The following is a 24,193-nucleotide window of genomic DNA, read 5'->3' on the forward strand; positions in this document are numbered from 1 at the left end:
ACTGCAGCATTTTGTTTCTGAATACACCCAATTGTTACTGATTAAACAAATGCCATATATAAATGAGGTTCATTTTTCTGGATTTTATTAGTCCAAAAAAACTAAATTAGGGTATTTGTGCTTTACCAAAATGGTAATTATAACAGATAGTATGAGGATTACTGGACTAACAATGAGAAAAAGAGAAGCATATCTGTTACGTGGATATATGGGCCAGTCTGGATACGCAAGAGAGTAGTAACCTGTGAAAGAAACAGAACATCCTCTTAGATTTTCTTTCTCATAATGCAGTGATATAATTCAGATAGCTTTTATTGAAATACCAAGATTTAGGTACATACGTGTGACTTTGTCTCGTTGTTGGTTAACTGAAATCAAGGAGAAGAAAAATTAAAAGGGTAGGCGTAGCTGAGTCTTTTGTTTTAAAGAGCTAAGCTTTTAGTTGTTATAACCATTAACTATTGCTTTGACATTTTGCAGTGATTTTCATGTTATTCAAGGTTTTTTTGTATTGAATGAGCTAATTTGGTATTTTCAAGTTGACTTTTTGTATAAACTTTATATACAATCCTTTTATGTAAAGGAAACTTTACCACCTGTAAATGAAAATCATTTTATGTTCAATAACTAGCAGATAATAAGTATAATTAAAATTAAAAATTAATTCAAGGAGAAGTAATGTCAGCAATTTATTAAAATATTTTCCGAAAATAAGTTCCTCCCTGAGAAGAATGACACTGTATGATAAATTAATTGCAAAAACACAGTGACTTCTCTTTTATCCTTTACACCATGTCATTAAATCATCAACAGAGCATTTAGCTATCAAAAGTCATAATTACTGGGCAGAGATCAACCACTGAGAGAGTTGGAGCCCAGCAGAAAGGGTGGGTGAGAGTTTTGTTTCTCCTTTCCTAATACCTCTGGAAGTCAGCATGTTCTTGAGCTGCTGGAGAGCTTTTCTACCCTCACAAGCCCAAAAGCTGTTGCCTCCAGTGAGTGAATGGAGAGCATCTCGAGAACCAGCCCCCTAGGGGTTGCTTCCCGTCACCACAGACCTGAGATGGGCAGTGGGCTCCATGCTGCTCCTCCCCCCTCTGTGTGCGTTTGTCCTCTCCGAGGGAGCTTCAGCCCCTCAGTTTTCATGTTGCTCATTCCCACACAGACTGTGGTGGCCACAGGGGCCAGTGGGTCCTGGGGGATCTGTGTGACCTTAGAACTTGGACATTCTGGGCAGGTTGTTTTCCAGGCAGAGACAATGAGGGCTAGAGAATCAGCTCTTATCCATTCAGATGATTTGATTTTCTTTCTTCTCCTTATCCCCGCCCCCCCCCACTGCTGCCAAGAAGCATGGGTGCCCCAAGGGACAGTTGAGCCAAGACTCAGGAGCAGCTGCTTCCCCTGTGTCGGTTTGTTTACTAACTACATGGAGGTTCCCACAGCAAGTGGGGCTCACACCTGCCTCTTAAATACCTGCAATAGACCAATGGGTACTCAAATTGTGAGCTCCCTGCCCAGTGGCCTCTCCAGTGATGCTCACCTGGCTGCTTCAGCAGAGCAAGGCATACACCAAAGCACCAGCATACCTTTCCCTGACACGATTAGGGATTCAACTTGCAGGACCTGGGCACAGGCCTACAGGCCAGATCCCATACTCAGGACTCCACCATGCTGCTTAGGGGCATAGAGGGGAGATCTGCAAACTTATTTTAGGAGGCAAGGAAGCCTGCATGGGCAAAACTGAGGAGAGTGCCATGTGAGCCCAAGCCATAGTATACTCATGGAGCACCCATCTCCCTACAGGAAAACCATGCTGTCAGCTTTGGGTGGAATCCTGGAGAGGGAAGCTTCTATCCTGCAGCACCATTGCTGCTGAGTTCCTATGGCCAGACTCCAGAAGGAGACCTTGGGATAGGGTAGGAGGGAGAAGAGTGAAACCCACTTCCTGTGGCCAGCCTGAGTCCTAGATGGTCCCTCTGCTACAAGAAGTTTGTCTTGGCGGATCCACTTTAGCCCCCCTCCCTGATGCTTTCTCCAGCAGCCTGGGAGTGGACCCCTGACCCCTGCTGACTCAGTTCTTTTGCCTCCCTTTGTGAAGCTTAAAGGCAGGCTTGTCTGAGCCAGCTTCACCAAGATTCACTCCTCCACCCATCTCTGATGTGGTGGGGAATAATAAGATTCCTGAGAGCTCCAGGGCTCTACCCACTGCCTGGTGCATTTGCATGCTTCTGAGGGTGTAGAGCCAGTCACAGATCTCAAAAAAATACTGCAGCTGGCTTTTTGCAGCAAACTCTGCCTATGGCAGGGATGACAACTTGATTAATGACTTAATCATCCAGGCATGGCTGAGTCTTACCTATAAGTAATAACTACCATCTCAGAAATTAAATTGGTCATCTCTATATAATTCACACTGTTAAGACCACAGAGCAGAGAAAGAGAAAAGATTTCAAAGACCTGCATCTTCTCATCAACAAGAGGCAGGGAATCTGCCCACACACACAGTACACATTGCTACAGCCTACAAATAACTATCAGCTGAGAAAATCACCACAGTTAAAATACCTATAACCAAAATAGCCCTCCAGAACCTAAATCCCCATCAAAATATCCAAAAGCAAAAGTGAAGGTGCTTACCCAACTTATGCTACAGACACCTTTAAAACTGAGAGAAGCAGGGAAAGCCACATCTAAACAAAATCTAGAAGCAAGAAGTGACAGGTGCTCAAGATGAAAAGGAATCAACACAAGAACTCCAGAAATAAGAAAAATTAGAGTGAAAGGACGGCCCAGACAGGCACACTAGCTCTCTATCAAAGGATTCCAACCAAAATGAAAATATTGAACATGACAAACAATTACAAATATGGATTGTAAGGAAGCTCAATGAAATCTAAGAGAAAGTGCAAAATCAACTCAAACAAGAAAAATAAGTGAATGGAAAATTTGCTGAAGAGATTTAAGAAAAAAAACAATTTAAGAAAAAAACTTCTAGAAATGAAAAATTCATTTAAGGAAATACACACTGTGGAAAGTTTGAAAAATAGACTAGATAGGACAGAAGAAAGTATTTCAGAGTTTGAAGGCAACTCTTTCAAATTAACCCAGTTAGTCAAAATAAACAACAAAGAGGAAAAATGAACAAAACCTATGAGAAACATGGGATTATGTAAAATGGCCAAAAAGAAGAATCATAGGCATCCCTGAGGGTGAAGAAGAAAAAGCACAGATCTGGAAAACCTATTTGAAGGAATGACGGAGGAAAACCCCCCTGGTCTTGCTACAGATTTAGACATCCAGGTAAAGGAAGGTAAATGAACACCTGAGAGATTAACTGCAGAGAGGGAATTACCAAGACATGTAGTCATCAGATCTGCCAAGGTCAACATGAAGGAGCTGTGAGGCAAAAACATGAAGTAACTTAAAAGGAAAACCCATCAGGCTGACTACAGAATTCTCAGCAGAGACCTTACAAGCAAGAAGGGATTAGGGACCCATCTTCAGTCATCTTAAACAGAACAGCTGCCAGCCTACAATGTTGTCTACTGTAAAACTAAGTTTCATATATGGATGAGAAGTAAAGACTTTTCCAGACAAGCACACACCTAGGGAATTTTTCATGACTAGATCTGCTCTGTGGGAAATACTCAGAACAGCATTTCACATGGATCAGCACAACTGTTAAAACCAGTGTAAAATCCAAAAGCTAAAGCTCACTCAACATTAACAGCATGAATGTCCCCACTCAAAAGACATAGGCTGACTGAATGCATAAAAAAATAAAACCAACCCAAGTATCTGTTGTCTCCAGGAAACATTTCTAACCCACAGGGACTCACACAGACTCAAGGTAATGGGATGGAAAAAAAATTTCCATGCAAACAAAAATGAACAGACAGCAGGCGTAGCTATTCTCACATAAAATTAAATTGATTTTCAGTAAAAAAAAGATAGTTATTATGTAATGGTAAAGGGGAGCAGGGACAATTCAACAAGTAGACTTAATAATTCTAAATATATATGCATCTAACATAGGAACTCCCAGAGTAATAATTAAATTCTACTAGATCTAAGCAAAGAGATAAACCCTACCATTTTAAATGTTAGAGACTCCAAAACTCCACTGACAGAGTTAGACAGATGGATCACTGAAGCAGGAAATAAAGATTGGACTTAAATGCAACTCTAGAACAAATGGACCAAACAGATTTACAGAGCATTCTACCCTCAAACTACTAAATATATATTTTCTCATCAGCACATGAGACATTCTCCAAGATCAATTACATGTTCATTCACAAAACGTGTCAATAAATCTAAAAAAATCAGAAAATACCACGTATTTCCTTTGACTGCAGAACAAAAGAAAAAATTAATGTTCACATCTGCATAAAGTCCTGTAAATTAACCTGCTGCTGAACAATTTGGGGGTAAATGGTGAAATTAAGATGGAAATCAAAAGATTCCTCAAACTGAATGATAAAGGAGACACAATCTATCAAAATCTATGAGATTCAACAAAAGCAGTTTAAGGGGAAAGTTTATAGCTTCAAATGTCTTCAACAAAAAGACAGAAAGATTACAACTAAACACCTAATGTCATCTCTCATGGACTAAGAAAGGGAAGAGCAAACCAAACCCACAAGGCAGCAGAAAAATGGAAATAACAAAAGTCAAAGAACTAAACAAAATGGAAAACAAAAATACTAAGGATCAAAGAGATAAAAGTTAGTTCTTTGAAAAGATAAGCAAAATTATTTGACCTTTTGCTTGATTAACCAGGAATAGAAGTGAAAGGACTTGATCAGAAATGAAAAAGGAGATAATACAATTGACAGCACAGAAACACAAAATCTTATCTGTTAATACTACAAAAAATTCTATGCATGTATGTTAAAAAATGTAGAGGAGATGGACAGATTCTTGGAAGCATACAACCTGCCAAGACTCAGTCAAGAAGAATAGAACTCCTGAAAAGACTAATAATGAGCAATGAGATTGAAGCAGTAGTAAAAAATCTTAAAACAAACAAACAAACAAAAAACCCCCACACAAAAAAGTTCTGGACCAGATAGATTCACAGAGGAATTCTACCAGAACTACAAAGAAGAGCTGGTACTCGTATTGCAGAAATTATTCCACAACATCCAGAAGAAAGGAAGCCAACTGACTCATTCTAAAAAGGCAGCATCACCTTGGTACCAAAGCCACAAAAAAAAACAAACAAAAAAAAGAAAAAGAAAACTGCAGATGAATATTTCTTTCTTTTTTCTTTTTTCTGAGACAGAGTCTCAAGCTGTTGCCCTGGGTAGAGTGGTGTGGCGTCACAGCTCACAGCAACCTCAAACTCTTGGGCTTAAGGGATTCTCTTGCCTCAGCCTCCTAAGTAGCTGGGACTATAGGCGCCCACCATAATGCCAGGCTATTTTTGTTGTTGTTGTTCTCATTGTTATTTGGCAGGTCCCAGGTTGGGTTCAAACCCACCAGTCTCTGTGTATGTGGCTGGCACCCTAGCCGCTGAGCCACAGGTGCCGAGCCATAACTTATTCTGTATGAACTGTGTGTGAACAGACAGTCCCTTTTTCTTTCTTTCTTTCTTTTTTTTTTTTTTTTGTAGAGACAGAGTTTCACTTTATGGCCCTTGGTAGAGTGCCCGCCACAATGTCCAGCTGTTTTTTGGTTGTAGTGGTCATTGTTGTTTGGCAGCCCCAGGCTAGATTCAAATCTGCCAACTCAGGTGTATGTGGCTGGCACCCTAGCCGCTTGAGCTACAGGAGCTGAGCCCAATATTTCTTATAGATTCTAAAATCCTCACTAAAAACTAGCAAACCAAATTCAACATCATATCAAAAAAAAAAATAAAAAAAGGATTGGGTGGCACATGTGGTTCAAAGGAATAGGGCACGGGCTCCATATACTGGAGGTGGTGGATTCAAACCCAGCCCCGGCCAAGAATTGTGAAGAAAAAAAAAAGGATACACCATGATCAACTGGGCTTCATCCCAAGGATATGATGGTTCAACATACATAAATCAATAAATGTGATTCACCCCATAAATAGGAGCAAAAACCATATAATCCTAGTAGATGCAGAAAAACCATTTGATGAAATCCAGCACCTTCCAAGAAAAAAACCCTCAACAAACTAAGCAAAGAGGAATATATGAGGTATGACAATTAAATTTGTAAAATCATCCTAGAAAAAGTGCTACATACTTCATTGCTGAGTGTCACTATAGTCACCCGTGAAGTACTCACCTTGAGAAGCTATGTACTGTTGCCAGTGCCTAGTCCATCCTTCAAAAACATTTTGGAAATCTTTTTCTGACATGTCCATCAAAGCTGTTGTCCTATTTCTCTAGATGTCCTGAATATCATCAAAATACCTTCCTTTCAATATTTCCTTTATAAGTAATTGGGAGCCAGATCAGGTGAGTAGGGAGGGTGTTCCAGTACAGTTATTTGTTCATGGGCTAAAAACTCCCACACAGACAGTCCTATGTGAGCTCCTGCACTGTTGTGATGCAAGAATCATGCGTTGCTGGCCAAGCTTTTCAGTTCAGATTTTTGTTTCTCTATCGATGTTTACATGGGTTTGCTACACTTCTTACAAGCTGATGATTCTGATGCACAATTAGATGAATTTTTGCCATGTTTTCATCAGTTCTGCTTGTAACTGGCTGCCATAACCTCTCTTCACCAATGACACTTTCTCTCCCCTCAGAAAAAATGTTTAATTCATTTGTACACTGTATTTTTCTTCATGGCATTATCCCCATAAACTTGGACCACTACATCCCCGATTTCACTTCACTCTTGCTAAGTTTAACAAGAAATTTACAAATGTTTGTTTGTTACTCTAATTTAAACTCCAACATTTTCATTTCATACAGCTCAGAAAAATACGCAACAACGATAATGAACACCACTCAGCAGTAAGATGCTGCCACATATGGACAGGAACACAACTGAGAGACACTGATACACCCAGGTTATTAAACCTTTCTGAGTGGTTTGTACAGTGTGGCCAATGTAAGTATGTGGTGCCAAGTTTGCAAACTTAATTTTCAGATCTTGTATCTCAAAATTATAAAGGCTATCTATGACAAACCCACAGCCAACATCATACTGAAGATAAGAAACACTCCTCCTGAGAATTGAAATGTGACAAGGGCATCTACGGTCACCACAACTATTCAACACACTGTTGGATGTCCTGGCCATAGCGATCAGACAAGAAAAGGAAATATAGTGTATCCAAATGGAGAAAGAGGGGGTCAAACTATCACTTGCTGAACATATGATCTTGTATCTAGAAAATCCCAGAAACTCCCCCAAGAGACTCCTGGAATTGATAAATAAATTTAGTAAAGTCTCAAGTTAAAAAAATCAATTTACACAAATCGGTAGCATTTCTATATGCCAGTAACAATTAAGCTGAGACTCAAACAAAAAACTCAATACCATTCACAGTTGCTATCAAGAAAATAAAATACTTAGGAAGATACTTGGCCCAGGAGGGTAAAGATCTTTACAAGGAGAACTAACAAAGACTAAGAAATGAAATCGGAGATGGCACCAACATAAGGAAAATCATATCATACTCCTGGATTGGTAGATTTACATGGTTACAATATCCATATTGCCCAAAGTGACATACAAATTCAATGCAATTCCAATCAATATACAAATATATTTCACAGATGTAGAAAAGATAATTTCATGTTTCATTTGGAACTGCGAAAGATTCTGAATAGCAAAAGCAATCTTAAGCAAAAAGAACAAATCTGGAAATATCACATTACCAGACTTTAAATTGTAGTAGAAGGTAAAGGCTATGGTAACCAAAATAGTATGGTGTTGGTAAAAACATAGAGACACAGGGCAAAGGACCAGAAGTGAAATGGATGTAAAACCATCTACCTACAACCAACTGATGTTTAATAAAGCAAATAACAACATACACTGGGGAAAGCAAGCCCTATTCAATAAATGGTGCTGAGGAAACTGAATAGCTACATGCAGAAGAAAGAAAAAGGACCTCTATCTTTTGGCATAAAAATTCTAGAAGAAAATTTTCTAAAAGAAAATTTAGAAAAATATTATAGACCTTCTATATTAGAATAAGGTAAAGAATTTTTGACTAAGAGCCCAAAGGCAATTACAGAAACAACAAAAATAAATCATACTTGATTAAAATAAAAAGATTCTGCCCAGCAAAGGAAATAACAGAGGAAACAGAGCCTACAGAATTGAAGAAAATATTGACAAACTATAGATCTGATGAAGGGCTAATATCAAAACTCTACAAAGAACTCAAATCAGCAAGGAAAAAACAAATAACCCCATTAAAAAGTGGTCACAAGACACGAACAGATGTTTTTCAAAAGAAGATAGATAAATGGCCAACAAACATGTACAAATGCTCAACATCTCTAATCATAAGGGAAATATAAATTAAAACTACAATGAGATATTACCTTCACCTTGTCAGAATGGGTCTGATTTAAAAAGTCAGAAAACAATAGATGCTGGCATGGATGCAGAGTAAGTCCCACTTACACACTTTGTGGGACTGCAAGTAAGTACAACTTCTATGGAAAACAGTATGGAGATTCCTCAAAGAAATAAAGGATAATTCAGTGTAGCAATCCCACTCAGGGTATCTGCCCCAAAAGTCACATGGGCATAGAGAGAAATAAAAGTCTCTGGAAATCAAGATGGAGGAGGCAAAAAAATCCACCTAACAGATACAATGGACACTGACTATTACAGTGATGCCAGCTAATAGCTTTGTATAAAACATTTGTACTTCACTAATATTTTTAAAATAAAAGACAAAAGATGTGATTTGCTTTCTCAAATTAATATTAATCATATATTTATTCATAGATCAGTAATCATTGGTTTGTTATTTATGCCAATTTCCTTGAAAATGACTATTAGTATATTAAAAAAAAAGATCACATTCTTAATTCTGTAGAAAGTTACAAGATTTTCTATTACATTGTTTTATGGTTATATTATTTCTTTTACTCACCACAGAGATTGTCCAAGCACTTGTCATTCTTGGGGCAGGCACTGCACAGGGCTCCTGTCTTATACGGCCATGTGGGGTAGTTCCCTCTGAAAGGTTAACACTGTGTATTAGGGATTTTTTATCGGAAACCACTATGAATCCTTAACTACATTAAAAGAATAATATTTGAAAGTCCAGAGATTCAGAGGATTTAAATAGAAGTGAAGAGAGGAAAGCAGAAATGGAAAGGTTTTTGCAGAGGTCACTCTATCTACCTTTGTCTATGAGCCTATGTTTTAGTCTATGTCATCTCATGGAGGGATTTTTTTATTTCTGTTTTACAGATAAGGAAATTGAGTATGTCAGGCATTAGTAACATGTCCCAGATCACAATTTATACATGTCAGAGTCAGGGGGAACCTAGAATTGTCTGATAGAGGAAAATGCTCCCTCTTTTTACCCTCTGACATACAGGGGGACAGAAAGTTTGTGTGCAACGTACTATGTTAAACTATTTTAAGTTGCACACAAACTTTCCGGACACCCTGTATACGATTACTGCCGTTCAAAAACTTGTACGTCTTAGAGATGATGACCTGCATTTACTCTCCTTGGTCTACCAAATCCTCCATAGTTTTTACTGGACAGAAGAAGCTAGGGGGTAAGTGCTGTCCAAAAAAGTAAATAAATAACAAGTGAGATGGGGAAATTTTTAAAGTACAATTTGTTTTTATATAAAAGATGTGATATGGCTGGTTGCGGTGGCTCATGCCTGTAATCCCAGCACTCTGGGAGGTTGAGGCGAGACCATTGCTTGAGGTCAAGAGTTTGAGACCAGCGGAGCAAGAGCAAGATCCTGTCTCTCCTCCAAACAAAATATCAGCCATGCATGGTGGTGCGTACCTGTAGTCCCAGCTACTCATGTGGCTGAGGGAGGAGGATTGCTTGAGCCTGGGGATTTGAGGTTACAATGAGCTATGATCTATGATGACGCCACTGCACTCTACCCTGGGAGACAGCGCAAGGCCCTGTCTCAAAAAAAAAGAAAAGAAAAGAAGATGTAATATGACTAATAGCTAATAGTTGCTGAGTGCTTACCGTGTGCAAGTCATTGTTCTAAATATCCTTGAATGGAATTATCTTCACAGCAACCTTATGAAGGTTTTATTGCTTATTTCTCCCCCTCCTATAGACTGATGCTGAGGTGCAAAGTATTTGACCAAGATCACAGACTGGAAAGTGGAGTGATAGTCTGACATTTTACAGCCCCATAAATACCTTCAGATAGTTATGGCAAGAAACTGCGCATTTATCTCAATGAAATTGCCATTTCACTGATGTTTTTTGGAACGCCGCTTTTGGAAAGAAGTTCTTAACTTTTTTGTGTCATGGTAACTTTTGTCTGTCTGCTGAAGCCTATGAATTCTTTCTCAAAGTAGTTTGTTTTTAAATGAATAACATAAAATGCATAGGATTATAAAGGAAACCAAGTAAGTTGAAATAGTTATCAAAATATTTTTAAAAGATTTGTGATATAGTTATACCATTTTATCTATTAACTACTAAATAAGATCTAGCCAGGGGCTACTAATTTCACGGTAGTAATAACCATTACACAGTAGTAATGACCATAAGTTTTGATATCTCTGTAGCAACTGGAATATGATAAGAAAATGTTAGTGATATTTACAAAGATAAAGATATTGCTAATTCAGTTATTAACAATATTATTAGTTATTATTAATTATTGCTAATATGACCATGATTGTTGTCTTCACAATGAAAGGAAATGTTATTTTCAGTAGAAGTTAGTGAAAATAAAAATATAACCTTTTTTGTAATCTGATTCATACAGCCTCCTCTTTCCAAAACTATCCATTTACCTCCAAAGTTAAGTCCTCTCCCTTTAGAGACACAGTTTTATAATAATGACTCATTTCCAACCCCAAATATATGTTCTGATCTCATTTGGCTCCAAATTAATTTATGTATCTTTAGAAAATTAAATTTACCCCATGCTTACAATAAATAAGTAGCAAGAAGACATGGGGAAATGTTTAAAGTACAGTTTATTTTTATATTAAAGATATGATATGACTAATAGCTGATGATTACTAAGCACTTGGAAAAAGTCAGTAAAATATAGTAGAAATTTTGATAGCAATCACAAAAGATGTCCAAAATAGACATTAATCATTGGAATATTTTTCATTGTTTAAAAGCTTGTTTCATTCTCCAACAATAACAATAAAAAAATAAATAAAAGCTTGTTTCATTGTTAAAAATACTTAAGTGGTTGAGGACCACAATGGAATACAGCTAGAAATCAGTAACAAGAGGAACCCACAAAGCTTCCACACAGCAAAAGAAACAATATAATGAAGAGGCAATCGCTGGAACCAGAGAATAGAATGGTTTCAATAAAATCAATTACGATACTTCTTTCTTTAATTATGCATTCTAAACTACGAAGGAGAGGGAATTAAAATTCCTACTTAAAAATAAGCTAACTACCAAAGCAGTTGCAAGTTCTAAGGAAATGGTAGAATTTATCTCGGAGAAAGAAACATAGGAGAAAGAAACATACTATTAAAAAGGGCTGGATTTGTCTAAATGGGACTCATTAAAGTATTCTGCCCAACAATGCAACAGAATGTTTTAGTGTTTCCCTTTGTAGCCAGACGGATAAGAGGGTTGGGGCTTTGGGATCCTGGGGGAAGAGAGAAGACAGATCTTTAAAGAAAACAATAAATATGAATAAGGGTCCTACGCAGTGGTGGCCAAGGCACACCAGGTCGTGTGCTTAGTATCTTGCAGTCAAGGTTGTTTCCTCTTCTGTGCTATGTAATAATCCTTTCCTCCACCCTGAATAACATTCTGTTACCATAGCCTTGCTTAGTCATGCACAAAAGAGAGTCGTAGGCATCTGGAGAATCCCAAGTAAATAAAGCAAACATTAACACATCTGCAGGGAGAGACAGACTACAACAGTGGAGGGGACCATAACACCCCTCTCATAGATATGAACAGATCGTATAGACAGGAAATCAACAAAGAAATATCAATATTCAAATATACACTATGCCTCATAACCCTAACTGGTATTTGCAGAACTTTTCACCCAACTGCTACAGGACACACATTCTTTTATACAGCATATAAGACATTCTCCAGAATAGACCATATGTTAGACCACAAAATAAGTCTGATCAAGTTCAAAAAAGGTAGAAATCACAAGTATCTTTTCTGACCACAACAGAATACAATGAGAAATCAATAACAAGAAGAACCCAGAAAGCTTCTGCATAGCAAAGGAAACAATATAATGAAGAGGCGATCCCTGGAACGGGAGAAGACACTTGTCAACTAACCATCTGACAAGGAGTCAGTAACCAGAATATAAAAGGAGTTCAAAAAACTTAAGTGCAGAAAAATGGACAATCCAGTTGAAATGGGCAAAACTTCTTAACAGACATTTCTCAAAAGAAGTCATGCAAATTGGCAACAGGTATATGAAAAAAGTTCAACATCACTAATCATCAAAGAAGGACAAATCAAAGCTGTAATGAGATATCATCTTACCCCAGGTAAAATAACTTTTATCCAAAAGAGAATGCAGAGAAAGGGGCAGTTGATGGGAATGTAAATTAGTATAGACGCTATGGGGAACATTATGGAGGTTCCTCAAGAAACTAAAAATATAACTGCCATATGGTCCAGCATTTCCATTACTGTGTATACATCCGAAAGAAAGAAATCCATTTATTGACAATTCATCTGCACTCCCAGGTTTATTGAAGTTTATTATTATCCACAATAACCAAAATATGAAATCAACCTAAGTGCCCATCAATGGATGAATGGATAAAGAAAGTGTGGTCTATATGCACAATGGACTATTGTTCACCCTTAAGAAAGAATGAAATCCTGTCATCTGTGGCACCATGGATGGAACTGGAGGCTGTTAAGTTAAATAAAACAAGCCAAACACAGAAGGACAAATGTCCTATGTTCTCACTGATATGGAGGAGTAAAAACTGTATCTAAGGAAGATACGGACTGGAATGGTGGTTACCGGAGACAGAGAGGGTAGAAGGGAGGGAGGTATGAAGAACAGTTGATTAATCGGTACAGCTAGGTGGTTTGATAAAAGAAATAAGACATAGTGTTGAATAGATCAGTAGGGTGAGTATAGTTTATAATAACCTATTGTACATTTCAAAATAGTTAGAAGACTAGAATTTCAATGACTTTAGGGTAAAGAAAAGGTGAATATTTAAGGTGATGAATGTCCCAAGTACACTATTTAGTCTTTACAAATTATATGAATGTGTTAAATTATCACATGTACCCTGAAATTATGTATATTATGATCAATAAAAAATTGAAAATTAATAAAAAGAAAAATGACCAGACCACATGATTCAAAAGAATGTGAATAAACAGTTACGTGAAAAAAATTTTTAATCACTAGTAATCAAAGAAATGCAAAAGAGAACAAATTAAATACCATTTTCTATTAAATTAAAAAATACCAAAAATGTGTAATATACATTACTGATGAAGAAGTATAAATTGATATGATAGTGGAGGATAATTCAGCAACATGCATTTAGAAATTTTAAAAATGGGCTCACTCTTTCTGTATCAGTACCACTTCTAGTAATTATAGGGAAATACAAGTTACTCAAGGTTTTTATATAAAGTTGCTCATCATGCATCAAAGGCAAATCAATCTAAAATTTTTCAAAGGATGAACTGTTCTATTACCATCAAGAATATAGATTGTGAAGCCAGACGGCCAGATCAAAGTCTGCGATGATATTCACTACAGCTGGAACTGGGGTAAGGGATGACTCATCTTATACGTGCCTCACTTTTCTCATTTGCAAAACAGGGATAACAGGACTTATAAACATTTTATGGAGATTAAATAAGGTAACATATTGTGGGGCACTTAAACAGTGCTTGGCATACTGTAAACATTATACAAACATATCTCTCACTGTTTTTGTAATTATTAAAATTATCTTTAAAATTTTAATAACGTGAGAAATGTTTACAATATAATCTAGGTTAAAAAATAGAAAATGTGTATTTCTAGAATGGCTGCAGCTTTCTAAATCTGTTACTGTCGCCCAAGCACACATATACAAGATTAAAGGAAATGGGAGAGGGATCCCACATCTTCTCTGGCTCCCCAAGGGGGAAAACTGTACAAATTTTAGTAACAGAACTGTTAAAAAGTAAATAAAATAAGTTACATAAACTGATAAATGAAATGTATACTCATAGATCTTTTTGGTGTGATATTTGCATAAACACTGCCAAGTTTTTAATAAACCAGTAAATATTAAGTAACATCAATGTTTCCATTTTGTTCTGTTAATGCCATATTCAATTAGCTTAAATTCCTGACAAACATTTTAGTCTTACTATTTTTTTTTTTTTTTTGAGGCATGGTCTCACTCTTATACCCTGACTAGGATATAGTTACATTGTCATAACTCACTGCAACCTCAAACTCCTGGGTTCAAAAGATCCTCCTGCCTCAGCCTCCCAAGCAGTGGGGATTACAGGTGCCCACCACCACATCCGCCTAATTTTTCTATTTTTTTTATGGATTGAGTTTTGCTCTTGCTCAGCTGAACTGAAACTCCTGGTCTTAACCAATCCTCTTGCCTTGGCCTCCCAAAGTGCTAAGATCACAGGTGTGAGCCACTGTACCTAACCAGTCTGCTATTCTTAAAAAAAAAACTTTATTTATATAGTATATGTAAGGGTGTACACACACATACACACAGACAAATGTACCATCTTATCAGTAAAGTAGATCTCTGGACAGAGAAATTAAGGGTTATATTAATTTTCTTCTTCATATTTTATTATCCAGATTTTCAATAATGAGGATAAATACTTATAAAATAAAATTTTTTTTTAAGGCCTGTAATCCTAGCACTCTGGGAGGCTGAGGCAGGTGAATTTCCTGAGTTCATGAGTTCGAGACCAGCTTGAGCCAAAGCAAGACCTCATCTCTAAAAATAGTGGTGTGTTGTGGTGGGTATCCATAGTCTCAGCTACTTGGGAGGCTGAGGCAAAAGGATCACTTAGGCCCAGGAGTTTGAGGTTGCTATGACCTGTGACACCATGGCCCTCTATGGATGGTGACAAAGTGAGATTCTTGTCTCAATCTTTTTTTTTTTTTTTTTGGAAAGAGATTGATTCAGGCACTTACGCTGGTCCGTAGTTGCATATAAAATGTGCTCCATTGGAAAGACTGTCAAAGCCAGAAACTCTAGAGCAAAATTGTACTGCACAGCCAACTTTGTAACTAGCTGCCCAAACAACCTGAAAGGAAAGAATGATTTTTAACAGAGAGAGAGAAACAGTAAACTGAACATTTAGGTATGATAAGCCTATAGCTTTGTCTTTTCCAGAATATTTTACAAATGGAATCGCTTTAAATGTAGCTTTTTGAATCTGGCTTCTTTCCCTTAGCGCAGCATTGGAGAGCCATTCATGTGTCATATTTAGTAGTAATCATTCGTTTTTATTGCTGTGTAATGTTTATTAGGTGGATGTATTACATGCAATATCCATTCAAGCTGGTCTCTTTTTAAAAGCTTTATGAACAGGCCTGGTGCCATGGCTCAACGCCTGTAATCCCAGCACTCTGGGAGGCCGAGGTGGGTAGATCACTTGAGCTTGGGAGTTCAAGACCAGCTTGAGCAACAGCAAGACTCCTGTTTCTAAAAATAGCCAGACTTGTGGCAGGTGCCTGTAGTCCCAGTTACTTGGGAGGATGAGGCAAGAGGATAGTTTGAGGTTGCCATGAGCTATGATGCCACAACATTCTACCCAGGACAACAAAGTGAGACAGTCTCAAAAAATAAAATAAAATAAATGAATTAAATGAATAAATGAATAAATTAACAAATAAAATAAAAGCTTATGGACATACTGGTTCTTAGTTAAACTCATGGGCTCTGAAGCTACAAAGCCTAAGTTCAGGTATCTTGCTTGCTGTGTGACCTTGGCCTTAGCTTCCTAATCTGTTAAATGAGGATAACAATGCAAACTCCATAGGCTTATTTGGAAGTTTTATTATATGCGAAGCACTTAGCAAATGTTCATGTTTCATTCTCTTAACAATGGTTTCCTTCCTTTTTAAAAATTGTAATACTCTGTGTATTTTATCAACCAGATTACTTTGTATGATTTGTTTTAATTTATTTTAATATGGTAAACATATTATGTTATGTTTATTTCTCATAACAACTCAACATAGGTGTTATTGCTCCCATTTTTAAGGGTGAGAAGATTGGGACTTGGCCAGTTCTGCCTGGCCATGAAGCATTGTGATGACACCCATGCCCTAAGGAAGAGGCTATCTAAGTATTCTCTCCTTTAACCAGTCCTCCAGAACTAGAACCCACTCTCTATATGTTTCCAACAAAAGCGTTGCATCTGGGGGACCCAAAGGGAGGGACATGTCTCCCTTCTATGCTAACAGTCCCTTCCCACCATCTCTCCCTTTTCAATGCTCAGCCCATCTGGTTCATGATTAGGAGTAAGGAGACCTTGTGACATACAATGATACCTGCTTCAGTCATTGTGAAACACATTCTATGTCCATTGGTCCTATGAGAATGTGAAAATAAAAATTTCAAGAGAGTAGAGTTGGAGGATGGAGATAAAAACTAAAGTGAGATCAATATTGCCATCTAGTGGGAAGTCTTAGCACCATCCAACCCAAGTAATCTGCTGCCCCAGCCAGATACTTTAGTGGAGCTATTCCCAAACTTCAGGAGCTGAAGGAGGATATATAATTCTCATCAGCAGGATATATAATTTGATTGATCTTCTATGGTAATGTACAAAAGTTCATCCTTAACACCTGTCTCTAGTGAAGACAAAGCTAAAGTGTTGAACTAACACGTCAAGAAATAGCATACCTTTTATGAATACCTAAAGTATCTGAATCTATTATATTTCTTGATTTTGTGCAATTGCCCATCATCAGCCGAAAGCTGCAAATAGCTTTATTTTTCAATAGGAGTTTCGGATAAACTAGGAGATTATAGATCCACTTAAGGTAATTTCCCAGCCTGAATTTAAAACTGTCTAGCAATTGACTACTCGTGAATCCCCTACCCAGGTTTACAAAGATGAAAATAGGGCGTCTTTAACCTATCACATGCTTCTTCCATAATGATTACTTGAAAACCAGTCACAGAAGTTTGCCTACTCAGTACTAGTACTTTGTTAGGTAATTCACATGCATTATATATTATCTAAGCCTTACAACATATCTGATATCTGAATTCTTTCTCACTAGCTAAATGACCTTGAGGAAACCACTTCCTAATCTCTCTGAGGTTATCTGTTTATGCCCCTGTGGATATCAGCACTTCTCTTATTGATTTGTGATGAGAATCAAGTAAAGTCTTCAATACAGAAAGATAAATCCATGGTCATTCAAAATGTGGTTGCTGCTGCTGTCTATTTCCTGAACATTCTCTCCATGATGAAAGACCATCTTTTGAAGTGGGGTAAAATCTAGTGTTGTTTTATAAAGAAAAAGTTAGGATTGCTCGACTTAGGTTTTGACAGACGTATCTGCATGCATGGAACTGGACTTTAGAAAATGAGTTTTCTCATGTCCAACATATTAGACCTCTTTTTCCCCCTCTACGTGTAAGGGATTTTCCAGGTAAGCTCAGTTAATTTGGGGAGGGCATCTGTGACATCTTAGGCATGTATGATATAAACTCTCATTTTCTGCTCTTGATCAGGCTCCCTGGAATCACAAGCATGGAGTGTCTTAACTTGTGTGTGTTGTTGTCAGTGTCACAGCCTTCCCAGCTTTTTATGTTTGGTGCGCTCAGCTACTTGCGGCTCTCCTGAAGCACCAGGCTCTTGTGCACACACCGCGTGCTTTCTGCACCTTGCTCATTTCACTTGGAATTCTCTTCCCTTTCCTTTTCATTTGACAAACTCTGACTCAGTTTCTCACAAATCCAGCTGCCTTCTGCTGTGTGAAGCTTTGCACTTCCCTTTAACTCACTGATTTTCAGCCAGCGTGCCACAGCATGCTGGTGATCCCTGAGAGGATCTTGGGTGTGCAGCGAAAAATTTTAAAGATTATTAATTAAATTATTTTTGAAAGAAGTTCAAAGCATAGTAAGTATATTCTTTCTTTTTTACTCTCTCTCTTTTTTTTTTTTTGGATCAACATAATCTAAGTGTGCTGTGGATATTTAACTATTGGTTCCCATGTGCCATGAGAGAAAAGGGTTGAAAAACAGTGCTCTAACCAAATAAAATTGCTCTGTCCTCTTTTCTGATGTGGCACTTTGTCAGTGTCTCTGAATTGCACCAACCATGCACTGTAATACATATGTCAAGGAAGAAGGTCAATTCCAGGGTGCAGGGAATATTCCTGGCTATATCCCTGCTTCCCTGCCTTATCCCCTACTTCTCCTCAGTCTTACTTCTCTGAGATTAGACCACAGTAAAGGGGTATCTCATAAACTATCATCTCAGGCTCTGTTTTCCAAAGACTATGGACTAAGATATCACTGGTACTTGGCCCAGGTTAGAAGTTTAAACACTATCTGAATAAATGAAAATAGGCACCCACAAACTGATGATTATTTAGGGATATTTAACCACCGCAATGCATGATTGTACAAAGTACCCCCTCTAGGCAATCTAGATTTAGCATTCTTATTCCCTAGGTCTTGCTGGAAACTAGAGAATTTACTCTCGTCAAATTTGTTTGTAGAAATAAACCAAGATTGTTGGTTTATGTAATAAATTCAGGAGAAACTATTTCTGTTTCTAAAAAAGAGAATAATCCTAAAGACTATGTGATAGCCCCTCTTTGGCTTACAATAATTTTGAGATGAAAATTTTTACTCAGTCCTCTCTCTCTTCATAATAATCTCCTACAACTTTGCCAAATTTGGTTTACTTAAAATACCACCAATGACACCAGAGGCTTTATAAAACTGACCAAAATTGAGAGATTTCCTAACAACATGTTCTTCTTTAAAACTACCTAATATTTTGATGTAACTACCTTGTTAGAAATGGTTTTGCATTCATACCTCATTTCAACAGATTTGTGTACATGAAAGCCAAATATTGATTAAATACCCTTAGTTCTTGGTTTAATAAGGATAGCAGGGAAAAAAGTAATCAAAGTGTTTCCAGGATAGGATGTCAGCATCTAAAGACTTAAGTAAAAACATAGGAGGCTCTAACTATGGCCACTGGGACTAATAATGTGGATTTGGGGGACAGAATAGCCTCAGGGTAGGGCAGTGCCTGTGGCTCAAAGGAGTAGGGTGCTGGCCCCATATACTGGAGGTGGTGGGTTGAAACCCAGCTCCGGACAAAAAAAAAAAAAAAAGAAAAAGAAAAAAGCATCACCTCAGGGTAGTTTGTATGAGTTTACATGTCAGCTTCTCCACTGGGACCAGAGCTGAAGACTTTTCCCCTCCCTGTGGCAGCACAGTGCCCAGCGCACAGATTTTCAATTGAGGTTTTAAAGAATGTCTGTATCATTGGGTCTCACATACGTCCTGTTTTCAGTGATTCTCAAAAGCTATGCCACAGAGAGGATCTTAGGTGTATTGTGACAATTTTTGAAGGTTATTAATTTTTTAAAGAAGTTCAAAGCACAGTCGGTTTTTTGTTTTTACTCTCTTTTTTGATCAATATAATTTATATGTGCTGTGGAAGTTTAACTATAAGTTCAGGTGTGCCATGAGATAAAAAAAAAAAAAAGGTTGAAAAACACTGTGTTTTATGTACTTAGTCCAAATCCTTTAAGCACTCTTTTCTCAGGTATTAGAGACTGTTTCATTTGTTATTTTTAAATTAAGCCCATAGCCCCTTCTCCATTATATTCACAGGAGTTTACAATATATTTTCTTAACCCCAGATTCCAATTTTCTCCTCATCCTTGAAAAGATAGTTTCAAGAAAATACAGGGCAGATACTCACCTGAGTGTAATGGCCACAGACGTTACTGCATCTCCGAGTCTTGAAGTCGTAGTGTTTGACTTCGTTGTACCAGTCTGTGATGGCTGAAGACACAGAAAAGATGGATAGTGACCCAGTCCAGATGTTTTCTCCCAGTGAAGTAAAGTTTGGGTGCAGCTTGTGGGGTGGCTTCAGCTGTTCATTATGCTGGAAACGACAATGTTTTGTCCATGCTTTTGCAATTTGTGCTAGTTGGGGGTCCCAAGTCTGTAAAAATAAATATTAAACAATGGAGGGGAAGTCAAGAATATAAACTGTTACCCCAAACATAACTGGAGCGAGCAGAGTGTGAAGTTGAATGGAAAATGATGTGTGATGACAACCCAGAAGGGATCACTGCGTATGGGTCCTCCACAAATACAGTCTTCAAACACTGACTCGGGATACAAGGAAACATGACAATCTAGTTTCATGGAATTTAGAATCTAGGCAAGGGAAACCAACCACCATTTCACTGAAGACCAATCATTATTATTATTATTATTTTGGAGACAGCCTTACTTTGTTGCCCTTGGTAGAGTGCCACGGCATCATAGCTCACAGCAATCTTAAACTCTTGGCTCAAGCAATTTTCTTGCCTCAGCCTCCCAAGTAGCTGGGACTGCAGGCGCCTGCCACAATGCCCGATTATTTTTAGAGATGAGATCTTGCTCTGACTCAGGCTGGTCTTGAACCTATGAGTTTAGGCAATCCAGCCAGCTTGGCCTCCCAGAGTGCTAGGATTACAGGTGTAAGCCACTGCATTATTATTATTTTTTTTATTTGAGACAGAGTCTCACTTTGTCACCTTTGTAGAGTGTGGTGGCATCATAGCTCACAGAAACCTCAAAGTCTTGGTTGGGCTCAAGCAATTATCTTGCCTCAGCCTCCCAAGTAGCTGGGACTACAGGCCCCCACCACAATGCCTGGTTATTTTTTAGAGATGGGGTCTTACTCTTGCTCAGGCTGATCTTGAACCTGTGGGCTCAGGCAATTCACCCGTTGGCCTCCCAGAGTGCTAGAATTATAGGTGTGAGCCACCATACCCGGCCTTTGAAGGCCAATTGTGTACAAATCAGTGTGTTGTTTCACATGATTTATATAATAACAACAACCACCCATATCCTAAGAAGTTCAGATAGGGTCAAATCCCCTCAAAGCCACAGATCCGAGATTCAAACCCAACCCTCACTGAATCAAAACCCTATCCTTTCCCCAAGTGCCATGCTGCCCTCCTGGGCCAGTCAGTACTGTGCTGGCAACAGGAGGAAACTTAGAAATCAGAAAAACAAAAACAAACAAACCATATGAATAACAGGGAAGAGAATGACCTAAAAAAGATCTATGTATGGCCAGAGAAAAGGAAGTACCCAGAAAGAGAAGTGAAATGTGCATAAAGCTCGCTGCTGATGGGCCTTGAGGAGACAGGACTAAACTGGGTGTGTTTTGATTATAGATTGTCAAGGTTTTTTGCACACATTAATCATATACAAAAGATCATAACGGGTGGCACCTGTGGCTCAGCGGGTAGGGTGCTGGCCCCACATAGCGAGGGCGGTGGGTTCAAACCAGACCTCTGGCCAAACTGCAACAAAAAAATAGCCGGGCGTTGTGGCAGGCACCTGTAGTCCCAGCTACTCGGGAGGCTGAGGCAAGAGAATCACCTATACCCAGGAGTTGGAGGTTGCTGTGAGCTGTGATGCCACAGCACTCTACTGAGGATGATAAAGTTAGATTCTGTCTCTTAAAAAAAGAAAGATCATTCCAGATTACCTAGGATTTAACCCCAAAGTCAATACATATTAGCTATTCATTCATGCCCTCAATATTGCTATTTTCCTTACCATGTACAGCATATCACTGGCTGTTGGATTCACTTCTGATCGGAACTTGTTATGCATCTTGACACAGTCTTTGATGAAATCTTCATTTTCAATATCTGGCAAAGTTTTTGTTGTATATGAATAACTAGAGACGAAGGAAACCACCCAGGCTGCTGTGGCGAGAGCTGCTCGCATGCTCAGTGTGTCTGGCGTGGAGGCTCGGGAGGCCGCTCCCCAGAGCCCTGCAGTCTCGGCGTGAGTGTGCTTGCCTCTCTCAGTTCACAGCTGGCAGCTCTGCAAGGCACAGCCGGCTTCTGCTTTGCAGAGACTGGAAAGCAGAACATGAGTTCATCACAAGTTTCAAGATATGGGTTTCTCCATATATGGTTTGCAGCTCGTTTTGTATTCTTAACCACAGTCTTTTCAGCGGTTTCGGGGACACAACACCTATTGCAACACAGATTCTTAAGAGGCTGTGTCAGATTTCCTTCTAAGTTGGGGGATATTTCCAAAGAAAATTCTAGAGTTTCCAGAAATAACAGTCCTCAATTTTTAACAGAGGTTGTGATGGCTAAATTAAAACATATCTCTTACTTTCATAAATACCTGAAAAATGCTTTTAAGAATTTTGTTTTTCTGTAAGAGTCATACCAGCACACAGTGCTTAGAATATCCGGTTACCATCATAATCTTGACCTAGAATTCGTTCATCGTGGTGAGAGCAGAGTGTGGAGGCACCAGAGAGGTGGTGGGGAGACTGAAGAACTGAATAGTAGGGAGAGCACTGGCTCCAGATTCAGGCTGGTTTAAGTTCTGTTCGTAACTAACTATGAGACCTAGCAAACCCTCTAAGTCTCAGCCGTCCTTTTACTAAATGAAGCTCACGGGACCTTTTTTACCTGTTTCATCACAGAGACTGGGGGTGGGGGGATCACATGAGCCAGCTGATACACTAGTTCAACACACACTAAATTCCTACTCTAGGGACTCAGCGTCATAGTGATACAAACACAGTCACTGTGCTCAAGGACTTCGGAGCTGGGAGGTGGGGGTAAACAAAGGTAGTAACAACAGGGGCTGGTGGAGATCTGGGGATAAGAAGGACGGGACGGTAAGGATCAGGAGACGGTGCTCAGCTCATACTGGAAAGGACACAGATGGCCTCCCAGATGCAGCTGGTGCCATCTAGCTGAGGTGAGAGTCTGTTAGGTGTTGATTAAGCGACAAGGGGCTGGAGAGATGAAGGGAGTGGAGAGGGCTGGTGCCACGGCAAGAACCGAGCAAGAAAGACTGCATGTATCTTCCGGTGCAGACAGGGTCTTTGAGTACCGATGACGGCTGGTGGGAAGAATGAGGCCTGGTCTCATGGACTTCAGAATCCAACTCGTGCTTTTGTGACAGTGGCCGAGAGAGCTGAGAGGTCAGGGAGAATGTCCAGATTCTAAGAGTGCTTTGGATTTTATCACCAAGGTGACAGGAGTTTATTGGAGGAATTTAGCTGTGGATGGGATGTGATTTGGTTCTAGAAAATACCTTTAATAAGAGAGATAGAAAATGGAATGGGGTGGGGGAAGATATTTCTAATGAAAACTCTTAAAAAGTAAAGAAACGTTACAGAACCATAAGACAGAGTCACTATTGTCACCAATGTGAATAACCTTACAAAATTCTCATATGTAATTTTAAATTTTGTCCAGGCTTCCTCATTTCTATGAGCACCTCTTTACAAGACATTGATCCAAAATAAGCATCTTCTCTGGGGCTCAGAGACAATTTTTCAATCAAAGTGGTGACAACAGCAGTGAGACCTCCCTCCTGTTTGAGGGGGTACCTGGCCCTGCTTTCCATCTTCTTCTGCGTCCTTGTGAGCTAGACCGTCTGAGTGTGGACGACAAGGGGAGGATAAATGAGACCTCACAAGCAAGCAAACTCAGTGATGCTTTCTGGTTTCTTAAGCACTGTCTGTTATACATACATAAGTACAGTACATATAACTCTCAAGAATAAGTAATATTTTCTTGGTATTAAAATGAATTATCAATTTTTCTTTAATTTTCTGAAAATCAACAGCAGAAGGGAAAGTCTGTCATCACAGGAGTGATTTTTACCTTATGCAGAGCAATGTAACTTCTTAAGAATCCCAACTCTCAAACTTCTCAATTCATGATATATTTCTGCAATACCAGGAAGTTTTACCTGGAGGTACTCGCACGCAAGCAGCCTACTTCTCAGAAGGCTCACACCTGGCTGTGGGTTTTCTGCGCCTGACTGTGGGTCTGTGCCCTGGCTTCCTTGCTCGGTATCTACATGTATTAAGGAA

The 24,193-nt window shown here is 38.7% G+C and overlaps 1 protein-coding gene across 3 annotated transcripts in view; it reads right to left on the reverse strand.

Annotated features, from left to right (window-relative positions):
• Positions 1 to 68: 68 nt before the first annotated feature.
• GLIPR1 (GLI pathogenesis related 1) overlaps positions 69 to 24,193 on the reverse strand; it is a 36,798-nt gene continuing 12,673 nt past the window's right edge. For 2 of the 3 annotated variants that reach the window (XM_053584449.1, XM_053584450.1), the window contains 6 exons: positions 21,895 to 22,201; positions 20,033 to 20,278; positions 15,255 to 15,367; positions 9,041 to 9,126; positions 342 to 368; positions 69 to 242 (listed from right to left, as the gene is read on the reverse strand). In XM_053584449.1, coding sequence (XP_053440424.1) covers positions 88 to 242; positions 342 to 368; positions 9,041 to 9,126; positions 15,255 to 15,367; positions 20,033 to 20,278; positions 21,895 to 22,068 — 801 coding nt within the window. In that variant the 5' untranslated portion in view covers positions 22,069 to 22,201 and the 3' untranslated portion in view covers positions 69 to 87. The remainder of the gene's footprint in view (positions 243 to 341; positions 369 to 9,040; positions 9,127 to 15,254; positions 15,368 to 20,032; positions 20,279 to 21,894; positions 22,202 to 24,193) is intronic. The other variant, XM_053584451.1, reaches the window with a different exon arrangement.

Source organism: Nycticebus coucang, chromosome 3 (assembly GCF_027406575.1).
Source record: "Nycticebus coucang isolate mNycCou1 chromosome 3, mNycCou1.pri, whole genome shotgun sequence".
Lineage (NCBI taxonomy): Eukaryota > Metazoa > Chordata > Mammalia > Primates > Lorisidae > Nycticebus > Nycticebus coucang.